At 44.8% G+C, this 22,033-nt stretch overlaps 1 protein-coding gene and 1 long non-coding RNA gene across 5 annotated transcripts in view; one reads left to right on the forward strand and one right to left on the reverse strand.

The window, feature by feature from the left end:
• The first annotated feature begins 465 nt into the window (after positions 1 to 465).
• On the forward strand, positions 466 to 21,273 carry LOC140915528 (uncharacterized). Of its 3 annotated transcripts, none has more exons than XR_012160190.1 (3): positions 466 to 1,263; positions 9,675 to 9,893; positions 11,757 to 12,197. It is a non-coding gene; the product is annotated as an uncharacterized lncRNA (long non-coding RNA). The 3 variants fall into 3 exon arrangements; XR_012160189.1 differs by lacking the exon at positions 11,757 to 12,197 and adding an exon at positions 19,742 to 21,273 and having other exon boundaries at positions 467 to 1,263; XR_012160188.1 differs by lacking the exon at positions 11,757 to 12,197 and adding an exon at positions 12,922 to 14,066 and having other exon boundaries at positions 467 to 1,263.
• The window catches only part of GALNT10 (polypeptide N-acetylgalactosaminyltransferase 10), a 123,279-nt gene continuing 113,186 nt past the window's right edge, over positions 11,941 to 22,033 (reverse strand). For both annotated transcript variants that reach the window (XM_073355269.1, XM_073355270.1), the window contains exons 11-12: positions 19,724 to 19,873; positions 11,941 to 17,953 (exon numbers count right to left, since the gene is read on the reverse strand). In XM_073355269.1, coding sequence (XP_073211370.1) covers positions 17,786 to 17,953; positions 19,724 to 19,873 — 318 coding nt within the window. In that variant the 3' untranslated portion in view covers positions 11,941 to 17,785. The remainder of the gene's footprint in view (positions 17,954 to 19,723; positions 19,874 to 22,033) is intronic.

The following is a 22,033-nucleotide window of genomic DNA, read 5'->3' on the forward strand; positions in this document are numbered from 1 at the left end:
CTCTAGAAGCCCCCGGCAGGTCCTAGGGGCCCCCTAGAAACCCCCGGCAGCGTCCGAGCCCGGGGCCCCCTAGAAGCCCCCGGCAGCGTCCGAGCCCGGGGCCCCCTAGAAGCCCCCGGCAGCGTCCGAGCCCGGGGCCCCCTAGAAGCCCCCGGCAGCGCCCCCCGGTGAAGGGTCCCTAGACACACGCGGCAGCGCCCCCGCCCCTCTCGGGCCCAGCCGGGCGGGGAGCCGGCGAGCGCCCCCTGGCTCTCCGGCCGGCTGCCGCAGAGCGGAGGCCAGGCCAGGCCGGGCCGGGCCCCGAAGCGCCGCCGCCGCCGCAGGGACCCCACACACAAAAAACCTGCCCGCCCCGCCTCCTGGGCAGAGGAAGTACCGCCCCCGCGCCCGCATTGGCCGGCGGCGCCCCCGGGGCGGGGTTCCGCCCTCGCTAGCGCACCCCATTGGCGGAGGCGGCTGCCCGTCGCCGGCGCTTGGCCGCTTCCTGCGGAGGAGAGGGAGGCCGCTGAGGTGGGTTGGAAGCGGGCAGCGGGCGGGCCAGAGCCGGGAGGCCTGGCGGGGGGCCTGGTCTCGGGCACTGTCCCCCCGGATCCGGGCACCCCAGGTCCCAGGATGACTGCCCCCAGCCCCCCCCCCTCAAACGGGCGCCCCCCCAGGGCCTCCCTCAGACCGGGGGCTGCCCAGCCCCCCCCCTCCCCCGAGCCTCCCTACAGCACCCCCTCAGACGGGGCACTCCCCAGCCCAGCTCCCCCCCGCAGACCCGGGCACTCCCCCACCAGGGCGTCTCCTTAGCCCCCCCCCCGGCCCGGGCGCTCCCCAGCCGAGCTCCCCCCACCCTAGGAAGAAGGCACAGCACCGTGCACAACGGGGGGGGGGCACAATTACGCCAGGGCGCCGAGCTCAAGCCCCCCCCAGCGTCTAACGGGGGGGGGGCAGAGCAAACATGATGTACCCAGCTCCCACTTCTCTGCGGGGCCTGCATAACACTGCACCACCCTGAGACCAGGCTGAGGGTGATGCTAAACATCTGGATAGCCCCAGCACCATAGCACAGGACAGCCTGGAGAGGGACCCCAAGTAGCTACATGGCCTGGTGCAGGGCAGCCTAGACCCTGACCTGTGTAACTGGGGACATTACTCTCCGGCTCAGCCGAATCTCACACACAGCACATTGGACCTGTGCCACTCGGTCAGACAGCTGAGAAGAAACCGCTCACAATTACTGATGGAAGGATAGAGGCTCAGCAGGAGGAATAGGTCAAGGTATGTTTAGGGGAAAAGAGAATATTCGTTGAAATCTGCACCCAACAGCTGCCTTAATACCCTCCCGCAAACATGAACTGGAAGAAGCTGACTGACAAATAACTCCATGCTGAGTTAGTGGCAGCTTTCTCCAGGCATGACTTCCACAAATGGTCCCAAATAGCAAATTACAAGGATTACACAAGACTGCCAACCCTGGCTAGGGCATGCACCATTACACATGGTCCTTATGCAGTTTATATCTGCTGCTGGAGATGAGGGAATGAAGGCCTCTGAGCCAGCCTCTTTAAATCATTCAAAATCTTAAACAATTAACAAAGTACATTAGATCATTATAAGAATGGCCATCCTGGGTCAGACAAAAGGTCCATCTAGCCCAGTATCCTGCCTTCTGACTGGCCAATGCCAGGTGCTTCAGAAGTGATCTATCCCCTGTTGCCCATTCCTAGCTTCTGGGAAACAGAGGCTAGGGACACTTCAGAGCATGGTTGTGCATGCAAATAACACATGCTATGATACCTCAGATTGTTTTTCTCCCAGACTCTTCATCCCTTCCTCACTTGGTTTGAATCTTCACTTTCTTCTATATTGCTCTTTTATTTAAGAGCCAGCCTACATTTGCAGAATAAATTTTTCACTCATCTAACATGTACAGACCAGGATTTTCTCCAAAGCCCTGTGCAATGCTCTCATTATGTTGAACCCGAGTTAAAACAGAAGCAGTACAGGAGGAGGCTAGTTGTATCCTTACTTGTAATTTTTATTTCTCTTAATGGTGTGAACATTGCTCTTGGGTCCATTCTGCCACAATGGAGATAGCAGCTTAGATTTTTCCTGACTTCCTTCCTTTGAGTGTAGACTCATGCTGCAGCACCACACGCTGATTCCCAGGACTTCCAAAGCTGAAATGGCATAAACCAAGTAGAAAACATCACCTCCACTGTAGATAATAGGATTAATAGAATTAAAGGTGTAACCACTTACAAAATTAATTTTAGCAAGAACATCTGCATATATACTGGGGCTTTGTCCAGACCAGTGCATGCCCTTCCCATTATGAGAAATGGAAATTACAGGTTAAGAAATCTAGTTTTTCCTCATCTACTGGTCTGGATGGTACTCACGGGAAATAGCAAACAGTAAGAGCTGGTTCCTAGGGCAGTCTCACTCTGGGAGAAATGAAAAAGTTACATTTATTTACTTTTCATAGTTTTAATTTGACTTGCATGTTTAGGTTAGATAACGGGTAGGAGCGACATCAGTCTTGCGTGCTGTGAAGGAAAGCAACCCTCGGGGCACACATATGATAAGAGTTTTTAGTTTCGAGTCAGTCGACTGCCAATTAACTCAAGATAGCTGACATGTTTGTAAAAACTACTCTGGATTCACTCCTAAAATTTTTGTTCCTGGCTACAAAGGTTGTGGTTTATTCTAGGGATCAGTCTAGGTAATAATTTATAGGGAACACAGGCTCCTAGTAGCTGCATTGGAAAACTCATTGTACATCTCAGCTCAAGCCTAGGAGGAGTCCTTTGCAGATACCATACCAAAGAGGCTTTTCTTGTTTAATTAAGCATCACAGTTGGTGCAGTTATTGGACTATGGAAGAGATGTTTTCTGAAGTACATATGCTCCCAAGCAATTTTGCTCAACCTTTATTTTTAAAGTAATCTTTTTAGCACCAAAATTGCCCTAGGTTGGGACAGCTGTGAAGATAAAGGAGGATTTCTGTGATCTGATGCAAGTTTGTGTGTGCAAAAAAACCCAAACCCCTTATTTCTTTCTTCAGACAGAAGGGTTCTAAAGCAGGCGTCAGCTGTCTTAGAATCTTGAAATCATGTGCAGGAATTAATATGCTTTAATCCAAGTTGTTGGAGTTGCACACAAAAATGTTCCAAGTAAACTCAATCTGCTCAAGGCTCTTGTATTGGTTTATCACATCTGACTGTTTCACGGTATTCTCCTAGGCATAGGAAAAGGCATAACATATTATAGTCTCTGGGTACCCAAGAGGAAGATGGGGGTCTTAAAATACAGCCTCAGGCCAACTTTCCATGCACAGCCTCTTAGATATAGCAGATCCCCCTTAGAGAGTAACTGATACCAACAGGTCAGAGCCCATTTCTCATATTCCTCTCTAATAGCTGTGCAAATGCCTCCTCAACCCTCCTCTCTGCCATTGCTGGCAAACAGCCACCAAGCAATTCCTATCGGTCTCTCCTGGAAGATACAAGAACGATCAGACCATTGACTTTTCCCAGGGGTCTAAGGCACCTTGCCACCACCTGCCCTTAGCATGAATCAGCTGTGTCTGCTGTGGATCAGCTTCCTGAAACTACCTGCCTCTGGCGACACAAGCACTGCCTTTCAGGCCTCTGCAGGACTCATTCTCTCTGTACGGGTTAGCAATGGGCACACACCAACCCACAAGTTGTCTGGGGTGTCCAGCCCGTTCCATGGACCTCTCACAGAATTCTCAGATCTGCTGTTCCCAAGGGAACAGTACTCACCAGCTTGCAAGATTCAACTCAAGATCACCACTCTGCTCAACACACAGTATTGAGATATAGATATTTAGATATAGTGGAAAGAAGAATATGTTTATCATCAAGGAACAGAGATTCAAGTGATAGAGAGTAAAAATATTGGAAACATATAGTTACATATAAAGCAAAATCATAGTATGTTTTCTAAAGCCTAAACTTAACTAACAAGGCATTCCCCACCCCCTACAAGATAGCTTACCTCAAGTCCTTTTTCCTGTGTTTTCAACCAGTTTGACTGAGATCCCTTCTCATACAATCAAGTCCACTGGAGGCTTGTCTTCACAAATGGAAGGAAAAAAGTGGGGCGGGGGAGTTCATCTGCACCCTAGGTATAGTTTCCAAGTTTCATTGACTTACTCTTAAATGAGATAACCCCTGCTGATTTTGTTTTCCCTGCCATCTCTGCAATCTATCGATCACCATTTTGCTCAGACTGTAAATGGGAGTCTGTTGTGAAGCATACAGTACTTAATTTTCAGATGTCCAGTCAGAGTGAGAGAAGCATCTCTTCCCCCCGTCTGCCAGGGGTCTGTGGGTCACCTTTTGATGCCGTACTTTAACTCAAGCCTAGAGAACATAATTTTTAGTATATATACAGGTAACTCGACACATTTTTCTGTACATACATCTCTCAATGATTATGACAACCAGTGTGACACAGGCTTTCATTAGAACCTTACGTGACATTCTCTGGCAGACTAGTAGGTAGATGCCAAACCAGGGGGTCTCTGTAACTCTCATACACTCCTGTGCCCTCTGCCTGTTGGTATCAAGACAAGGCATGGGTCAATGACTTCGTATCATTTGGAGTCCAAAGCTGGTGCAGAATGATGCAGCTCATATACTGAGTGGGGCAACATGCTGGGATTACATGACACTAGAGATCCACTGGCTGCATGTTGATCTCTGGGTAGGGTTTAAAGGGTTTGTCAAAGTTAGTAACACCCTTATGGCCTGGTACCTGTGTACCTGAAAGACCACTTGTCCCCTGCAACAAATGCCACTGATCCTCATTATTAAAGAGAGGGTCCTGGGCAGGCGGTTCTCCTGTGTATTGCCTTGAGGCACGGGTTTTTCTTGTATTTTTTCTTTTCTAATACTAGCTGGCTACATGGTTGCTGGCTGGCAAAGAATACTCCTGTTCTTGCTGCCAAAATAGAGATCAGACCATACGGGATAGATGATGAAGGAGCAAGCAATGGACAGATTTTTTCCTTGTCTCCCTCTGCTGGCCAGAAGATATAGTACCCACTGTGTGTACTGGCATAAGAGGCTTTTGGAGAAAGAGGTTCAAATCAGTGCCAGGCATATGTTACTTTTCCTTTTGCCTTCATGAGACAATATGAAATGTTTGTTTCATGTGCTGGCCCGCAGCACTTGCTGGGGAAAGAAGTACTCTTGCCGTCTCTCTCTTTGCTAAATTAAATCATAGAATCATAGAATATCAGGGTTGGAAGGGACCTCAGGAGGTCATCTAGTCCAACCCCCTGCTCAAAAGCAGGACCCATCCCCAATTAAATCATCCCAGCCAGGGTTTTCTGTCAAGCCTGACCTTAAAAACTTCTAAGGAAGGAGATTTCACCACCTCCTTAGGCAACACATTCCAGTGTTTCACCACCCTCCCAGTGAAAAAGTTTTTCCTAATATCCAACCTAAACCTCCCCCACTGCAACTTGAGACCATTACTCCTTGTCCTGTCCTCTTCCACCACTGAGAATAGTCTAGCACCATCCTCTCTGGAACCACCTCTCAGGTAGTTGAAAGCAGCTATCAAATCCCCCCTCATTCTTCTCTTCCGCAGACTAAACAATCCCAGTTCCCTCAGCCTCTCCTCATAAGTCATGTGTTCCAGACCCCTAATCATTTTTGTTGCCCTTCGCTGGACGCTTTCCAATTTATCCACATCCTTCTTGTAGCGTGGGGCCCAAAACTGGACACAGTACTCCAGATGAGGCCTCACCAATTTCGAATAGAGGGGGACGATCACGTCCCTCAATCTGCTCGCTATGCCCCTACTTATACGGGGCATGTTACGTATAAATGTTACGTACCTGCAAATGCAATGCTATATTGATTGAAAATCTATCTGAAAAAAGCATGATGGCCTTGTACAATTACAATATGCTCCAGCATATTTATCTTCATGAGCTTTGTCACTCTGCTAGGCTAAAATTAGCTGGCTGTAAAATACCTGGCTTAATGGAGATATCCATCCTTTATTGGGTGCACATCACTAGCCTGATCTAACAGATCCTTGTGCAAACAGCAATGAGGTGAGAAATGATGTTTCATAAACCTATCAGAATGGAGGCATCTTAGTGCCTTTGGAGAGGTAATAATCGTCTTCTCATCCAAGCCTCCCTGTCTACATGGATCTCTAAATGTAGATGCTGAATAATGGCCAAAAAGATACCCCTGCCACACAGCTGCCTTCCCTGAGAACTCATTGTTTTAATGCACTCAAAATCCTTGGGACACCCACTCTGCTTTTCTGAGGTGCTTTCCTGTCTGAAGGCATGTATACACGGCAAGCAGAAACCCATAGTAGACACGGGGCTGAGGCTACGGCGCTAAAAATAGCAGTGTAGACTTTGGGGCAAGGGCTCTGAAGCCTAATGAGGGGGCTGGGCTTCAGAGCCTGAGCCCAAGTGTCTACACAACTATTTTCAGTGCTGTAGCATGATCCTGAGACAGCAGACCCAGGCTCTGAGACTTGCTGCTGCGGGATTCTGCTTGCTGTGTAGACGTACCCAGGGTTTGCTTGGCAGGGCCTCACATCCTGCTCACTGTCATCAGGGGAAGAGCCCCTTTGACCTCAGTTCTGTCCCAGAATCTTTCCAGTTTCCACGTCCAGGAGACAGATGCAGGGCTTGCGCTGGGAGAAACAGGCTTTGAAGAGTGAGATAACAAAAAGGGGTGTTGCGTTCTCACCAGCCCCACTCACCCCATCCCCAGTTGCAGCAGTCCTTACCCTCTAGGCCTCAGCTCAGTTATAGCACATTGTTAAACTTATTGACAACTCAGCATCGTTGAGGATTACCTTTGTGCTTCCACCTTGTGCCTGCACTTCCATTCCTTTCTGGAGGACAGTAAGATACTTCAGTTTCCCTACTGGATCTCTTCTGGACTCTCTCTAGAACCTTTCTCCATCTGTGACAATCTATTACTGTGGGAAATCACCACCACACAGTGCTTTCATTGCACAAAGAGGAAATGAAAACAGGCCCCATGTACACAGAGCATTTGTTATAACAAGCAAATAAATCTTGTGTGGATCTGTTCTGGAACCCAAGCGTCACTCATGGTCAGGTTGGGAATTATTTGCCGTTGTTAAAATGGTTCCAACTATACATAAGAGGTACTGAAGGACAACACAACTCTTGCCCCACTGATCTTGCATGAGACTCCAAACCCTCTCCATAACTCCCATAACCAAGGTGCGTCCCTGTAAGTTGGATCAGCTGGTCTGATGGGTTCTAGGCAGCATGTAATGCATTATGGTGCACATAGCCCCGGAGTGCACTAAAATGGGAAAGTTAGGCTGATGGCCATAGTACCCCAGGGTACTGGGAGAAACTTGTGTTAAGTGAACTGTACACTGAGTTAAGTATTTTTGACAGAAGGCTTCTTGCACAAGGCAATTGAAAGGAGTGGTGTAGTGTCAAGTGTTGTAGGAAGAAGCCTGGAGCATGAGGGGCAGTTGCAAGAAAAGATGTGCTTCAGATTGAACCCTGGTTTGGGGGTTCAATTCCCAAAGGGGACTGTTTTTCCCCAAGCATCTATATATTATGGCAATCAATGCCCTAGGTAGGGATATAGAACAGTAGGCAAACTTGAAGCTGCAATGCACTGTCAAACTTGACATTCCAGCGGTTCTCAAACTGTGGGTCAGGATCCCAAAGTGGGTCATGACCCCATTTTAATGGGGTCACTAGGGCTGGTGTTAGACTTGCTAGGTCCCAGGGCCCAAGCCCAAGCCCCATCACCTGGGGTGGTGGGGCTCAGGCCTCCATCCCCCGTTCTGGGGTCGCAAAGTAATTTTTCTCGTCAGAAGGGGGTCACGGTGCAATGAAGTTTGGGAACCGCTCATTGATATGTTTGAAAACCCCTCTGTGGATCACTGTTCTTGGCTGAGTGGAATGTGTCTCATATTTTGGATTTTCACTACATTATTCCCTTTAAAAAACAAATATTTACTCTTTAAATAGGTGGATTTGTGTCCTTTATCAAAAAAACAGCCTTTAAACAAACACTTTCGTTTTGATAACTTTTGCTATTTGCCACATTGTTATCATTATTTGTATTACCGTAGTGCCTAGCTCTCCAGCAATACCTATATTAAGCCTATTGATTTGGCAGGGAAGGAAAAATCACCATGCAAGTTGAGTCTCGGGAATTCCTGCATTGCACTTCATTTTGTAGCTGGAAGTTGGACGCAGGAGTTTAGAACTCCAGGTTTATTTACATGATCACTGGGGAGAGCAGAGTCCCTGCTTCCCAATAGGACTCAGCACTTGCTTCTAGTCCTACAAGGTCCCAAGACCGGACTTTAAATCCACAACCCTTTATGTTTAGAAAAAAGTTACTTTAAGTCCCTTGTGGAGGTTTTTATGGGTCTCTCAGAGCCCTGGGCACTGTGACCTGTGGTAACAAAGACACCTGGCTTGACGGGCAGAGGGTTCTGATCAAGGCCCAACATTTTTGCAGAACAGGTTTTTGGTAGCATGTGGGGGATACACTTAAAAGCACACAGACGCTTGCTATTGATGCAGCTATGATTAGAAGAAGAGATAGAACGAGACCTTCCTCACTGTGAAAGAGACACTGGGCAGCAGAGGTTTCGCCCCAAGGGACCCAAATTTTGCTCTGCCAGGTGTGAAATAGCCCAAGTCTGCTGGTCTCCAGCCTATGCTAGTGCTCTTTTGGGGGCGGGTGAGCGGGAGGCCAAGGGTCTTTGCTTGCAGTGCATTTTCTGATGCGGGTCGAGTATTCTTTAATTAGCTGATTTGCTTTTCTCTTATTTATGTTCAATGTATTGTCCAGGGAGCCCAGGTAGGCTCTTGTTTGGGACAGGGGTACTATCCATTGATTGTGAAGCCAACAGTGCGTAATGCAGGTCCCAAATGAGTGTCAATAAAATATACACACCCCACCAGCACCACAAACAACTGACTTCAACAGTGAAGAAATACACCAGTGTAGTAGAATCCATAATTTACCTCGTATTCTGGCTGTATGACATTATTTTAACAGGGAGGTACAGGAAGGGGAGTGAAGTCTTTGGCCAAGTGCTACCTTTCGGGAAAAGGTCTCTCATTTGACCCAAAAGGGTCCCATTGGTAGGCTCCAGAGGATCTTGTTTAGTTTTGAAAGCAAATTCCTCCATTGGTATTTTCGCAAATTGTTGACACTGGTTTGGGAAAAGTATCTAACAGGAAAAACCTAAGTCATGAAAAAAATTCAGTCTAGAAATCCTCATCTGAAGAGTGCCAGGCCTAAAGTCAGTTTGAGCCATGAGTATGAAGCGGGAGATTTCAACAGAATATTAGTCTATTTCCTAAATCCATCAGCATTAGTCATACCTTGGTCAGCATTGCCAGTTTGTAGGCCCACTCCACACAGTCCAACATCTTTTTAGCACATTAGCAGATGAACCAGGCTTCTTGGTGGAGAAAGCTTGCATAGGAGAATACAATAGGTAGACTACTGAGGTGGCTGATAGAGCATCTAATGAGCAGGAAGCTGTTTGGCCTTCTCAAACCAGGGAACTCACTTAGCCTGTTGCTGCATTTTTAGCCAGGGGTTTTCTATCCATATTAAATGTTGGTGACCAGTACAAGTGATAGGCTCTTTGCTCTTTTTCAGATTGAGGTTAACATTGGCTCCTACATCTGCGTGGATAAGGAACTGGAGTAAAAATCCAGAACTGCTGTGTTCAGTCAATACCCCAGCTAACTTTCCATGAAACTTGTAGAGTAACGCATCTCTTTGATTTTACTGCTGGACAGATCTCTACTTCGGAAATTGTACATCTGGAATTTTATCAGCTATGGATCTGTCCCTGTGGCCTACGTTCTGCACAAGGTACAGAAGTAATTTGCAGTCATCTAAGAGAGAGTGAGCGTGTGTGTCAGGGGTGGTCTTTGAGTCTTCTGTGGCAAGGATAGCTCAGGCAGTGTTTAATTTGTACTGAAAGAGATACCTGGGCTCAAGCAATTAAGTGCCAGGGTTCAAGCATTTTTTTTTTATATTCATAACTGATACAGCAAGTCCAGAGGTGTTATGGCTATGAACTGCCAAGCCTAAGCAGAGCTCAGGGTTCTGATCTCCTTACCAACAGTTAAAGAAACCAGGGAAGATACTGCCCATACCATGTGTTTTAAAAGTGAACTTTGGGCATAAAATTCACCTGACTCATTTGTATCAAAGACAAGTTCACCACCCTCCTCCACCTGCATGAGTGAGAAAAAGCGGATATATCAGAGCAAGATAGGTGCTTTGTATCCTTAGCTTCCTGCTAACACTGGAGAGCGCTTTCCTTTTCCAGACCAAGGCTGTGGAGTAATCTTGAAAGGGTAAAATTCCTGGCCATTTAATGCAGTTTAGTCAGTTTGTTCAAGTAGGTTCTTTGCTTGTTCTGAGAGTAGGACATATACATTCGGTTTAGGTCTGGCTCCCACAAAGCAGTTTAGATGAGTGGTGAGCATGCTTGATGGATACATTTTGACGTACTTCCAATAGGGAGAAGATTGGGGCTTGGGTAGGATCATCGCTTAAAGCCTTTTATTATGTTAATGGCTTTGACAGACATGTCCTATGTGTAGATTATTTCATGCACCAGCCTGAGGGCCAGTGTGCATACAGCTGGAGACCTATTCAGCATAGAAGTGGGGCTGTTTATTTATCCAGGTACTGTCTCTTGCATGTTGTCTGCTATCCCTTTGAAAAACTTCATCCTTGTTTCTGGGAGTATTTGCATCTGAGGCGAGCAAGGGAGATACCTATATTATGTGTACCTCAGTTTACTTGCTTGATTTTATTCCATCTGCCTGCATGGAGTTAAATAAGAAAGGGCTGTTAGAAAGAGCAAGCAGGAAACAAAATGATGTCTAGAGATAATTTATCTCCAGAGAAAATACCAAGGGTCCTTAAGAGAAAAATGAGTGGGCTATTAATTGGGAACTGCCCCCCCCGCCTGGTTCCAGGCAGGGCATATTTTGCAGGGCTGGGACCTAAAATCAAAAGGATATTAAGTAGTTAAAAACCCCTGTCTAGAGAGGCAGGGAGGGGAGTGAGTTGGTAGCAGCTGCAGGTAGGGAGATGATGCAGGAGAGAGACAAACAAGGACAGCAGGAGGACAGTCTGCCTCTCTCAGCCCACATGTAGGGGTATCTGGGTTAAGCAGAAGCTTCCTGAACTTGCAAGGAAAGGGTGAAGTTTATATCAGACCAGATATGCAGGCAATTGTTTTAACCCTCTGTGCCTTTGGGTGAACACACACCACTTTTCTTTTTAGAACTGTTTTGTATCACTTTAATCAGCTACTGGCCACATGTGTCCTGGAGGGAAGTTTCTCACCAGTGCCAAATACAGTTAGGTCCGTCATGTTACCATGGCTGGGAAACCAGAGATCCAGTATGAGAATGGTTGAACCATTGGGTTCCTTGAAGGAAGGAAGCTAAGGGTGCACTGGAAAAGTGGTTGCAGAAGGGTCTAAAGCACAGTTCACCTTCTAACCATGACAGCATCCCACTCAGTTTCCTTTGTGGGACTCTAAAAATGGGTTTAGACTGCTGCATGCTGTAAAGTACTCCAAAATTAGCACCCCCCAAATTACCAGGAAAGTTTGCCTACTTAAGAAACATGCAGCACTTGTCTATGGAAAAGTGAGCCTTTAACTTGGCAGTAGGTCTATGCATCACACAGAGTTCCAATGTTGCTTGGCAGGAGGGCAGCTTAAAGTAACTATCCCAGGAGAGAAGGACAAGAGTACACAGTGAAGAAAGCATGTGGGGCGATGGGAAACAAGCTATGCTCCAGGATATTTAGTTTGTTCTCACAAGAAGGGGGAAGGGGAAAGGAAAGCAATTGTTGCAGCAAAAAAGGTGAGTAATTTCTGCATACACAAATATTCAGAAAAACATTAAAAATTTATTTTAAATATTATAAAAGGAAGTCCATTCAACTTTTAAAAACTATGCATTATCTCTGACTCCAATTTATGTAAGCTACTACATTAAAGTGCTAAACATCCTTTACCGTCCCCATATATTAGGAGTGTGTCCTAATGTGCCCAGAAATAAATATACACTGGTTTACGAGGCACTATCTCATCCAGTTTTGAAGTAAATAAGTTAAAATGCACACAGTACAAGGAGTGAATCAACTAAGACCTCATCACTGATACCTTGGGGCTCCCATCCTAAAAAAGCTAAAGCTATTTGTTACTGTTATTTTAAGGGCTAATGTTTTAGTCTGTTGAATTGATTAGTTTCTATGTCGTTTTGTAAGCCAAGTTCACATTTGACTGCTTGCTAATTGGGATCAGAGCTTCCTTCCTAATGCTGAATGAGCAGTTTTAAGACCTGTGTGGCTCCCAATGAAAAACCACACATCTGTTGGAATCATTGAAGCCTTCTGGGTAATACAGAAGCATCAGGAAAGCTCAGAACACAGTGAATAAAGGAAGAGCCTACTCAACTAGCAAACGCAGAGTCACAGAAAAACTAGACAAAGGTCTTTTATTATGATTTTCATAAATCTGTCATTGTCTAGTTTTATACATGGAACTCACGACAAAGGAACAACTGGAGTGTGAGTTCAGTTAGTGTAGGTGACATCTAGATAAGGCAATCTGACAGGTTAATCAGTAAAATGAAATGAATTTACAACTGAAAAATAAGTACTCAATCTGGTGGGAATCTTCATCGCTCAACTTTCCAATACCTGACTCACTACCCTATTTTCCAAAGGAAATTTAGTATTTGATTCAAAGCTTTGTTTATGAAGAACTGTAATTTGTATTACAACATTAAGTTGTTCTTACATAATGCTTTTTATCTGTAGATATCAAAGCACTTTACCAAAGGTATACATTACCCATATTTTACAGATGAGGAAAATGTATCACAGAGGAGAAGCCAAAAGTCAAACAGCAGGTCAGCAAAAGAGCTGGGAGTAGAACTCAAGTCTTCGACTCCCAGTCCAGTGCCTTACTCACTAGCCCACACTGCCTCCCCTGTAAAAAACAGTTTTTTCTTTTTTTAAAAAATACACTGGATATCTCAGAAGTTAGCCTCAAGCTATTCATTGTTTGTCAACAGTGCTTTGCCAACTCGCTTTCCACAATATTCATCTGTTTAAGATAAAACAAAACATTGAGAACACTTGATGCTAAACAATCCTTTTGTAGTGGAAATGACAACCGGTTTGCTGGATTTTGTGTGTCAGTTAATGACTGGCTTTAATGCCCCATTTGCTGTGGGCTGTTAACTCTGAAATGTAACTTGTGTATTTCATTACTTATCTGCTTAAGAGAATGTAGCAGCCAGGTAGAATGAAAGTGTGGCATGACACATATATTTGACTCTCATACATGAGAAAGCCAATCCTACAGCCATTGACTGTTCTAGATCTGTTAGCCTTGACAGTTTCATTTGATACCATGTATTACTGGCTGGCTGCAGCAAGCTGTCCACACACCCCAAACACAAACATTTCAACATCCTGCACATATCACAAAAGAAAAACAAATGAAAACTGCTCCCCTTTCACCCAGTGATGCATTCTGACTTTTCACATGGTTCTTATGTGATCTTCCTCGCTCCTAAAAGGACGCGCAATTACCATAACTATACGGTGGTAGCTACGGGAGCACCATGCTAGTACCAATAACCAGTTACTTGTGAAACCTCACTGCTCATTTAAGTTCCAGTATTAATTTTTTAACATTACAGACTTCCAGCTAGGTAAGGGGAAAAACTTGCTGAACTGGCATTACATAGGTATAAATTACCACAGATTGTAAGGAATTGCTTTCTTGCTACTTCTGTATTACAGATTTGCTCCCCACTGATCCATGGTGTTGAGTTTATAGAAGTTACCACATTATCCTTTCACTTAGATTCTGATATGCTGTTGGAACCATTTATGAAAAGCTCTGTATTTGAATACATTGAGTATGAATTGTGAACTCCTGGATGCTGTTCCCTTGATTAAACAGATATTATACGTGCCTTTATCAGGGATTAAACATACAGCAACCAGCCCAAGAAATCCTCTGGTCTAACATCAGTTGAACTTCTACTCTATGTCCCAAGCGTAACCCTCAGTGGATACAATAGGGACCATCACTCGAAGAAGAATCTCCAGACTTCATACTGAGTGTAAAGAAAAGCACAGCCATTAATGGATACTCTTAATCCAGTAACCCCTGGAGGCCCTGCATCTCCTGGCCAGTACCTTCTGTCGTGCTAAAATTTGTACTTAAAGCCAGACATTTAAAAACAAAAACCCACACCAGAATGGTAATTGCGCACTGCATCAAACTCTCTTGTACATCCTTCTCCCCAGCCCACTTCACTCTTGTCCAGCAAGGCACTAGGAAATGGTTCAAGTTTAGGCATTTGCTGTACATTTGCATTTAAAAAGGCACATCTTTATTTTAATGATGCTGTATTCCGCTTTCATTAAAGCCCACACAACATTCCACTCTGTGGGAAAAAAAAAGATTTGTTGCCAAAGCCTACAGGAAAACTCAAACCCATGTAGTTTGCTCACAGGGGTCAGACAGTAACACCACTATGAAGTAGGCAAGAGATGGAAGTGCATTTTGGGTACTGAAATGTAAGTGAACACACCACACAGCATCTCACTGTATTTCAGAATTCTTATATGCAGTCTTGCCACAAACTAGAGAATTTATGAAGCCGGGGCAGAGATTTTTTTTTTAAATTAGTTTTGAAAAATAGCTGGATGTGAAAAGAATGCGTTTTCCATTAGGTAGTTGATGGCATTTGAGACCTGATCTTGATTTGCATGCAAATGTGAGGATTTGTTTATGGATTCATGCTTTGGTGATTTTTGCTTATAAATAACTAAACATAATTGGAATAATTAACCTGATTGCTCAGCAAAAGCTCAATTAAAGATGAAGATTGAGAAATATAATTTCTATTTCTCAGTCAGTAGCTGGCAGACTATGGTAATTCTTCCCATTAGTCAGCAAAGCCGCTGGGGCATTGAAATGTACAATTAACGTAAGTAAAATAATAGCTAAAGGAACACCACTGAGACAATCAGACATAGGCACACTGAATTCATGGGACAGTCAGGATTTGAAATCCACAGCTTTTTGAAATGAACCAGACTGACAGCACTGCAACTGACTGGGAGAGATCACCCTTAAAAGAGATGAACGCATTCCTGGCCCATTCAGTTCTTGGCCTCTGTGCTGAGCCTGGCAGCAGTGGGGCCACTTGTGATAGTGGTCCTGTGACCAATATCTGTCAAGTAGGAACTGCATTAAGATCACCTAGTCTTTTGGTGAATGCTGCCAAACTGCCCTTGAGCCAAAGTCGAATCACTGACCTAGATATCAAAGGCTCCCTATCCCATTAACAATAATCTCAGAAGCTTGTGTCCAACATGCTGAGCAGCTAAAAGTATCCAAAAATTGGCTCACAAGGTGAGTCCGAGTCCAGAGAAAGCCATATATTTTAAACAGAAGCTGATCCCCTAATGAAGTGGAAAACTAAAATGCAGGCATTAATGTTACAGCACTACTCGCTGCAGCGGAATGATCACATTCTGACCTTGTATTCCAATTATAATAAACCTGTGCTCTTTGTGTACAGCTTCTTGTTCCACAGGTATTAAAACATTCATAAAGACATTTAGTCAGGCCATTTAGTGAGCCACAATAGGTACCACCAGACTAATGAGAGCATTCATAACTCAAGGAAAACATCTGACAGCTACTTCCCAAGTACTGGAAACTGGCGCTTCCCCCCATGGTATTAAAAAGTGCTTCTAATGATAGACATGTTACAGATATTTAGAACATATGCAATTATATTTTAATCAGAGGATGTTAACCCAATGTGGCATTGGTCTAGTTTGTACAGCATCTCTTGCTGCAGTTTGCTGGCACCACGTAGGGATCACAGATAAAATATGGACTATCCCAAAGGGCAGTAAAGTCTCTGTCCTCCCACCCCTCCAAATGAAGAAGCAGTGCTTGACTTCAAAGGACTCTGAATCATTTGCAACAATGCTGCAATTAGCAACGTCACTGAAGTCTGGGTTTATTACTTGTTGAGATCCTGCGTGCCATGCAGCAAGCTCACACTGATTTATGTGGCAAAACTGCATCAAATTCTGCACCATCATTGAGAGATCACAAAGTCACCTGATAACCTCTGCAGCTCCTGAACTGGTGCAAAAAGGGAGCAGGCAACAGCAGAGGGGGCTGAACTACTGTCTTGTGGTGAGCAAGGGGAGACCTGTAACACAAAGCAGCTGCCATATATATGGGCCTCTTGAACCTGCTCAGAGCAAAGCTCTCTTGTGAAACTTAGGAGCTACACAGCAGGGAAGATGCCCGAAATGTGGAGCTTCACGCCCCTGCAGGAGCAGAGATCCATTACTGTACTGCTTAGGAGCCCCAGATAGCAGCCTGCTCTTCCTGCAAACTTCTCCCCGCTCTTCCCAAGACACTGCCTTGCTCATTTCAGCCCCTCATGCTGTGGCATGCCTCACAATCCCAGAACTGGCCACATGCTGCCTACTCCTGTAGAGTGCCTATAAGGATAGGTGGACAAGCCAAGCAGCTGGGGGATGATCGGAAAATGTTTAGTTTGGTTGATTTATGCAGCATCTTAGCAGAAGGATAACTATGCAGTCATCTGTGAGAGCATAATGGCCTTGTGCATGGGCCCTGCACTCACTGCAGTTACCTCAGACAGATGGACTGCTGGCCACAGAAGACCACGGGCCAAATTAAACCCTGGGTAGCAGTCTCAAATCCATCAACCTCTGTGGAATTGCAGCTGTTCATGCTCAGGGTGAATTTGGCCCCAGGTCTCTGGAGGAAAACTGGAGATTTTCCCATGCAGTAGATTTTATGGCAAGGATCCTTGGAATGTTTCTATCTTAAAACCACCCCATACTATAAGTGACTGTTATTAGCCATCTAAAAACCTGTGGCGAGAGTCACCACAATTATTTTAGCTGCAGGCGGCCACCTTACTGGAAAACCTTTTTTCTATTCCTTCATATTGAAGAGACCCAACAATGGGTATTAGAGAGCAAGGTGCATGGACCTGAAATTGTGGTTTTTCTACCAGTGACTTATATTCACTGGAACATTAGTCTCAACTGCCCTTAGTTCACTCAAACTGTATTCTGTTAACAGATCTATTCCTTTGAAAGGCATTATGAGGCCAAGCTGCTTTAAGTATATTTTGGTTTGGTGCACAGAAGAGACACACACACTTTTCATTTTTCTATTGCATTTTAAGTTTTGATGCACTGGAAGTCAGTGTATTTGTCAGGTACTGTCATGTTGACTTTGCACTGTAATTTTGAGTGCAGGTTTTGCTTGGATGGATTCTGGGAGGTAAAGTGACAATTTGGGAACGCTTTGTTTAACATCTGGGAAAGTACCACACGATCTAAATGCAGGTTGAACCAGGTTCATAAGCCTTTAAAAATAGAGATTCTGATCTGATCTTGAGAGGCAAGTGACTCTGGTAAAGCCTCATGGAATTCCACCATCCCCAAAAAGAGAAAGATGCAGCATCTTCAAAATAAAGACTGGCCAGCTAGTCACACCCTCTTCTGAGATTCTCCCTTTTACCTTGTTTGTTTAAAAACAAAACAAAACATTTTTTTTGTAACCCTCCCCGGTAAAAACTATAACTGTAAAATATATATATAAATATATATATATATATATATATATATATGCGCAGTCTTTAAAGATCAAGATTTCTGTTAAATTTTTCCAAGACAGTTGAGTTTGTGTGTTCAAATATCCACTGCTGTGTTGGAGAAGAGGGATTGCAGGTATTCATAAAGATCTTTCGGTCACTCTCACTGCAGTCCATACAGCTGCTGCTTACTGGGTGATAAAGGGTCTTGTCCTGAGGAAGAGAAATTCAGAATCAATTTGTTTGACTGGGGAACATTCTGGGGGTTTACGGGGAAGTAAAGGGAAAGTCCCACTGAGGAAACAAAGTTGAGCCCATTTTACTCATTTGCTGCCCTATAGCATCTAGATACAAACCTTTTAATGAAAGGGTGTGTGTGTCATTTGGTTTTGCCCTACTAGATATTTTACCCATTGCATACTTTTTTCACCCTTGACTCCTACTCCTGACTTCCTGTTGGTTGCACACAACTCATGGACTCATGAGCTAGAAATGGAAAGGACATATGTATCAAATCTAATCTAACATCTAACGAATTGTCAGCTCTTCAGCACAGACATTTTCTTACTTGTGCATGGTGCTCTAACCAGTTATTTATGGTATTTCACAAATTAAGAAACAGTCCATTCCCCTTCCAATGTAGAATTGTTCCTTGCATCTTATAGTGCTTTGTGCAGTCTGCTTTTAAATTTCTCAATGAGTGGCGTTCCAACACTTCCCTGGGGGAGACCATGACATCCCCCACCTCCCACTTCTACAGCAAACACTAATGTTAGTGTTGCTGTCTGTCCCACTCATTGCTGTCAGGATGAGCAGTAGAATGCATCACTTCTGCAACCATGAGTGCTGGAACTGGTTCAGAAATCAACATTTCTAGGTGAGCCCTGCCTGCATACATGGCATGTGTCTGTCTGTGTTTGTCTACATTTTCTCTCCTTGTCACTGGCACCCAGTCCAACCCTTGCAACATCTGCCAGGCAAAGCAAAAGCAAACTAAAGCTAGATTCTTCAGTCTGCAGGCTCACGTTCTGCTGCTTCCCCTCCAGTCACACTGGGCATACAGATGTGGGGTGGAAGGGTTTGTGGGAGATGAGCATTCTAAATAAAAACTTCTTCACCTGCTGCTACACAAACATTGCTTGTAGAGAAGTAATAAGTCACATCTGCTTATGGGAGGAGCATCCACATTATTAAACATCAGCCTGACAAGCTCTAGTACAACTTTGTAAACAGATTGTGCATGGCAGGTATGGCATTACTCTACAGCCAGAGGGCTGTGGGTGGAAGCTGCAGCTGGTTTAACAGAGAGTCTCCTCGCTTGCTCTCTCGTTGGCATCACACTTAATGCTGTTCCTTCCCATTTCTAAATGAAGATGCAGAGAGCCTGCTCCATCTGATAAGGGCACATTAAGGGGAAACTAGGAGCAAGTGGGGCAGGATTGATGGCAGCCTGACTGAAACCAATCTGCAATCAGGCAAGAACAGAAAAGTTGGTCTTACGCTGCCTCTCCTATATCCAAGTACTGGGCTCGGGTACAAGCCCACATTGAACCAGACGCAGAGCTGGTGCAAGCAGAAGCAATTTCATGGAAGTCACTGGAGTGATGCTGCTTATGCCATCAATGAAATGTGGTTCTTGTGCCAACACTAACAAGACTATGACACAAAGTGCAACCTTGGGCAGGCTCTGCAGAACAAACAAGAGAAGCAGGCTGCTTTTGCTGTCTCCTCTAGCTAGTGTTTTTTATACCCTCTTCTTACTCATGAGCTGTTCAGGAAGTCCTTTTCCATTCAGGTAGTGAAAACAGATATGCCTACCCCATCTTGCCCATGCTGCTTTTACTCATGCTAAATGACAATGGATTCCTATAAATTCTCTTCTCACAGCTACATGAATCATAAGAGACCACCACGAGTCATGTTATTACAAGGAACCTCAGGTGTTCATGGAATGACACATCATCATCAAGTAAACGCACTCACTTTCCTGTATCTCCACAGCTGGTTCCCCTTCATTCCGTGACAGTCGTAGAGGGTCACAGGGCTGCTGTGGGAAATGGCATCGAAACAGAACTTCTTGGTGTGCTGAGGGTCCCCAGGACGGATATCTTCCCGCCAGCTGAAGGTGAATACCTGCCAGGACAAACATGACCCTCTTAGAATGGGATGAAAGAGCGAATGAAAAGAAGCCATCCAGATTCAAGAGCTGAAATTCTGTTTCTCCACAGGGTGTAGCACTACTCACGTAGACAGCATCTCTCTGGGGAAGGCAAGTCAAGAACTCTTAGAAACAAGCCACTTCCACAGTCTGGTGGCTCCTCGGTTTGGTATGTGGACATCTCAGTGGGAGTATTAAGCTTATAACTAACTCACTGATTAGAACACTTGACAGTGCACAGGGTAGAATCAGCAAAGACCTACAAGACACCTTGTTAATAATGGTTGTATGATCTGCCCAGATAGCCTGCACAGTGCCTCAGGGAATCTAAGATCAAGCCCTGTGCTCCCCAGGCCACATGGGGCTCCCTAGGGTCAGCATGAGCCACCCAGTGGGAGGGTACAGAGGCTTCAAGACTGAGCTTGATAAGTTTATGGAAGGGATGGTATGATAAAACTGTCTACAGTGGCACATAGCCAATCTGCGACTGCTAGCAGCAAATATCTCTAATGGCCAGTGATGGGACACTAGCTGGGGAGGGTGTGACAGGATCCCCCGGGGTGCAGCCTGGGACTGCTGTGCCCCCTTAACTCTCTCCAGCCTGGGTTGTCTCTCACAATGCCTTGCTAGTTACCAGCAGCAAACCCCTCCAGGTGCTGTGATAACTCAGCACAACACATGTGGAGCCCTACATCCAGCTAGACTGCATGAATGCTCCCAGTGCCACTCATGAATCACCCAGAGAAAGGTACCAGAGCCAAATCCCCCAGCTCCCAGCACTGTACCCCAGGAATATACCATCTTGCACTGCTCAAGATGGGCAGTGCAAATTTAAATATTTGGTTCACCAGTTCAACAATGGAAAGTGGACATACACCAGCCTTTGTCAAACCTGAGCAGATTTACCACACACTTCATACAAACTCACTGGTTAAGATAAACAAATAAATTTATTGACTATAAAAGGTAGATTAAGTAATAGGCAAAAAGTCAGTTAGTTACCAAAAGAAATAAAATATAAGCCCACAGTCTAAACACTCAACCCTATTAGATGGGGCAGCAACTAGAGTAAGCAGTTTTTCTCACCACACTGTATTTTGCAGCCCTTAATATACAGGTTTGTTCCTTAAACCTGGGCCAATCTCCTGTGTTGGAGTCTTGTCTTTTTGGACTGAACTGCACAGTAAATTGATTTAATTTCCAGTTTTCCTGCATCAAAATTCATATGCAACAGATCTTTATCTTCTTATACTAAATCCATTTCCCTGAAGAGTTATGTATTGCTCCATAATAGATACATTGTGTTCTTGATCTTTCCTCAACTTGGCTGCTACATTTTAAGACAGGTTTCAGAGTAACAGCCGTGTTAGTCTGTATTCGCAAAAAGAAAAGGAGTACTTGTGGCACCTTAGAGACTAATCAATTTATTAGAGCATAAGCTTTCGTGAGCTACAGCTCACTTCATCCGATGCATATCGTGGAAACTGCAGCAGACTTTATATATACAGAGAGAATATGAACCAATACCTCCTCCCACCCCACTGTCCTGCTGGTAATAGCTTATCTAAAGTGATCATCAGGTGGGCCATTTCCAGCACAAATTTGTGCTGGAAATGGCCCACCTGATGATCACTTTAGATAAGCTATTACCAGCAGGACAGTGGGGTGGGAGGAGGTATTGGTTCATATTCTCTCTGTATATATAAAGTCTGCTGCAGTTTCCACGATATGCATCAGATGAAGTGAGCTGTAGCTCACGAAAGCTTATGCTCTAATAAATTGGTTAGTCTCTAAGGTGCCACAAGTACTCCTTTTCTTTTTACATTTTAAGACTAACTAATATTCCCCCCCGCCCACCCTGTTACAATAAAGCTGTCATTTCTAGCACCTAATGCATCAGGAGGGTGGATTGATAGCCCAGTCAGGTTAATCTCTCTCCCCAGCAATGATTGGGATGTTAATCATGCATCTACTTCCTGTCAGAGGAACGATAGTAAGTGTTTATTGACTGTGCTTGCAGGTTCATCAATATGTATGGTGTTCCTCTTTATCACTTCTTTCAGCAGATGCTTTGAAGTTAATATTCACTTTGTTACATACCATAGTTGCCTTGTTACCGGTTTCTTTTATTGTTT

This window comes from Lepidochelys kempii, chromosome 8 (assembly GCF_965140265.1).
Source record: "Lepidochelys kempii isolate rLepKem1 chromosome 8, rLepKem1.hap2, whole genome shotgun sequence".
Classification (NCBI taxonomy): Eukaryota; Metazoa; Chordata; order Testudines; family Cheloniidae; genus Lepidochelys; species Lepidochelys kempii.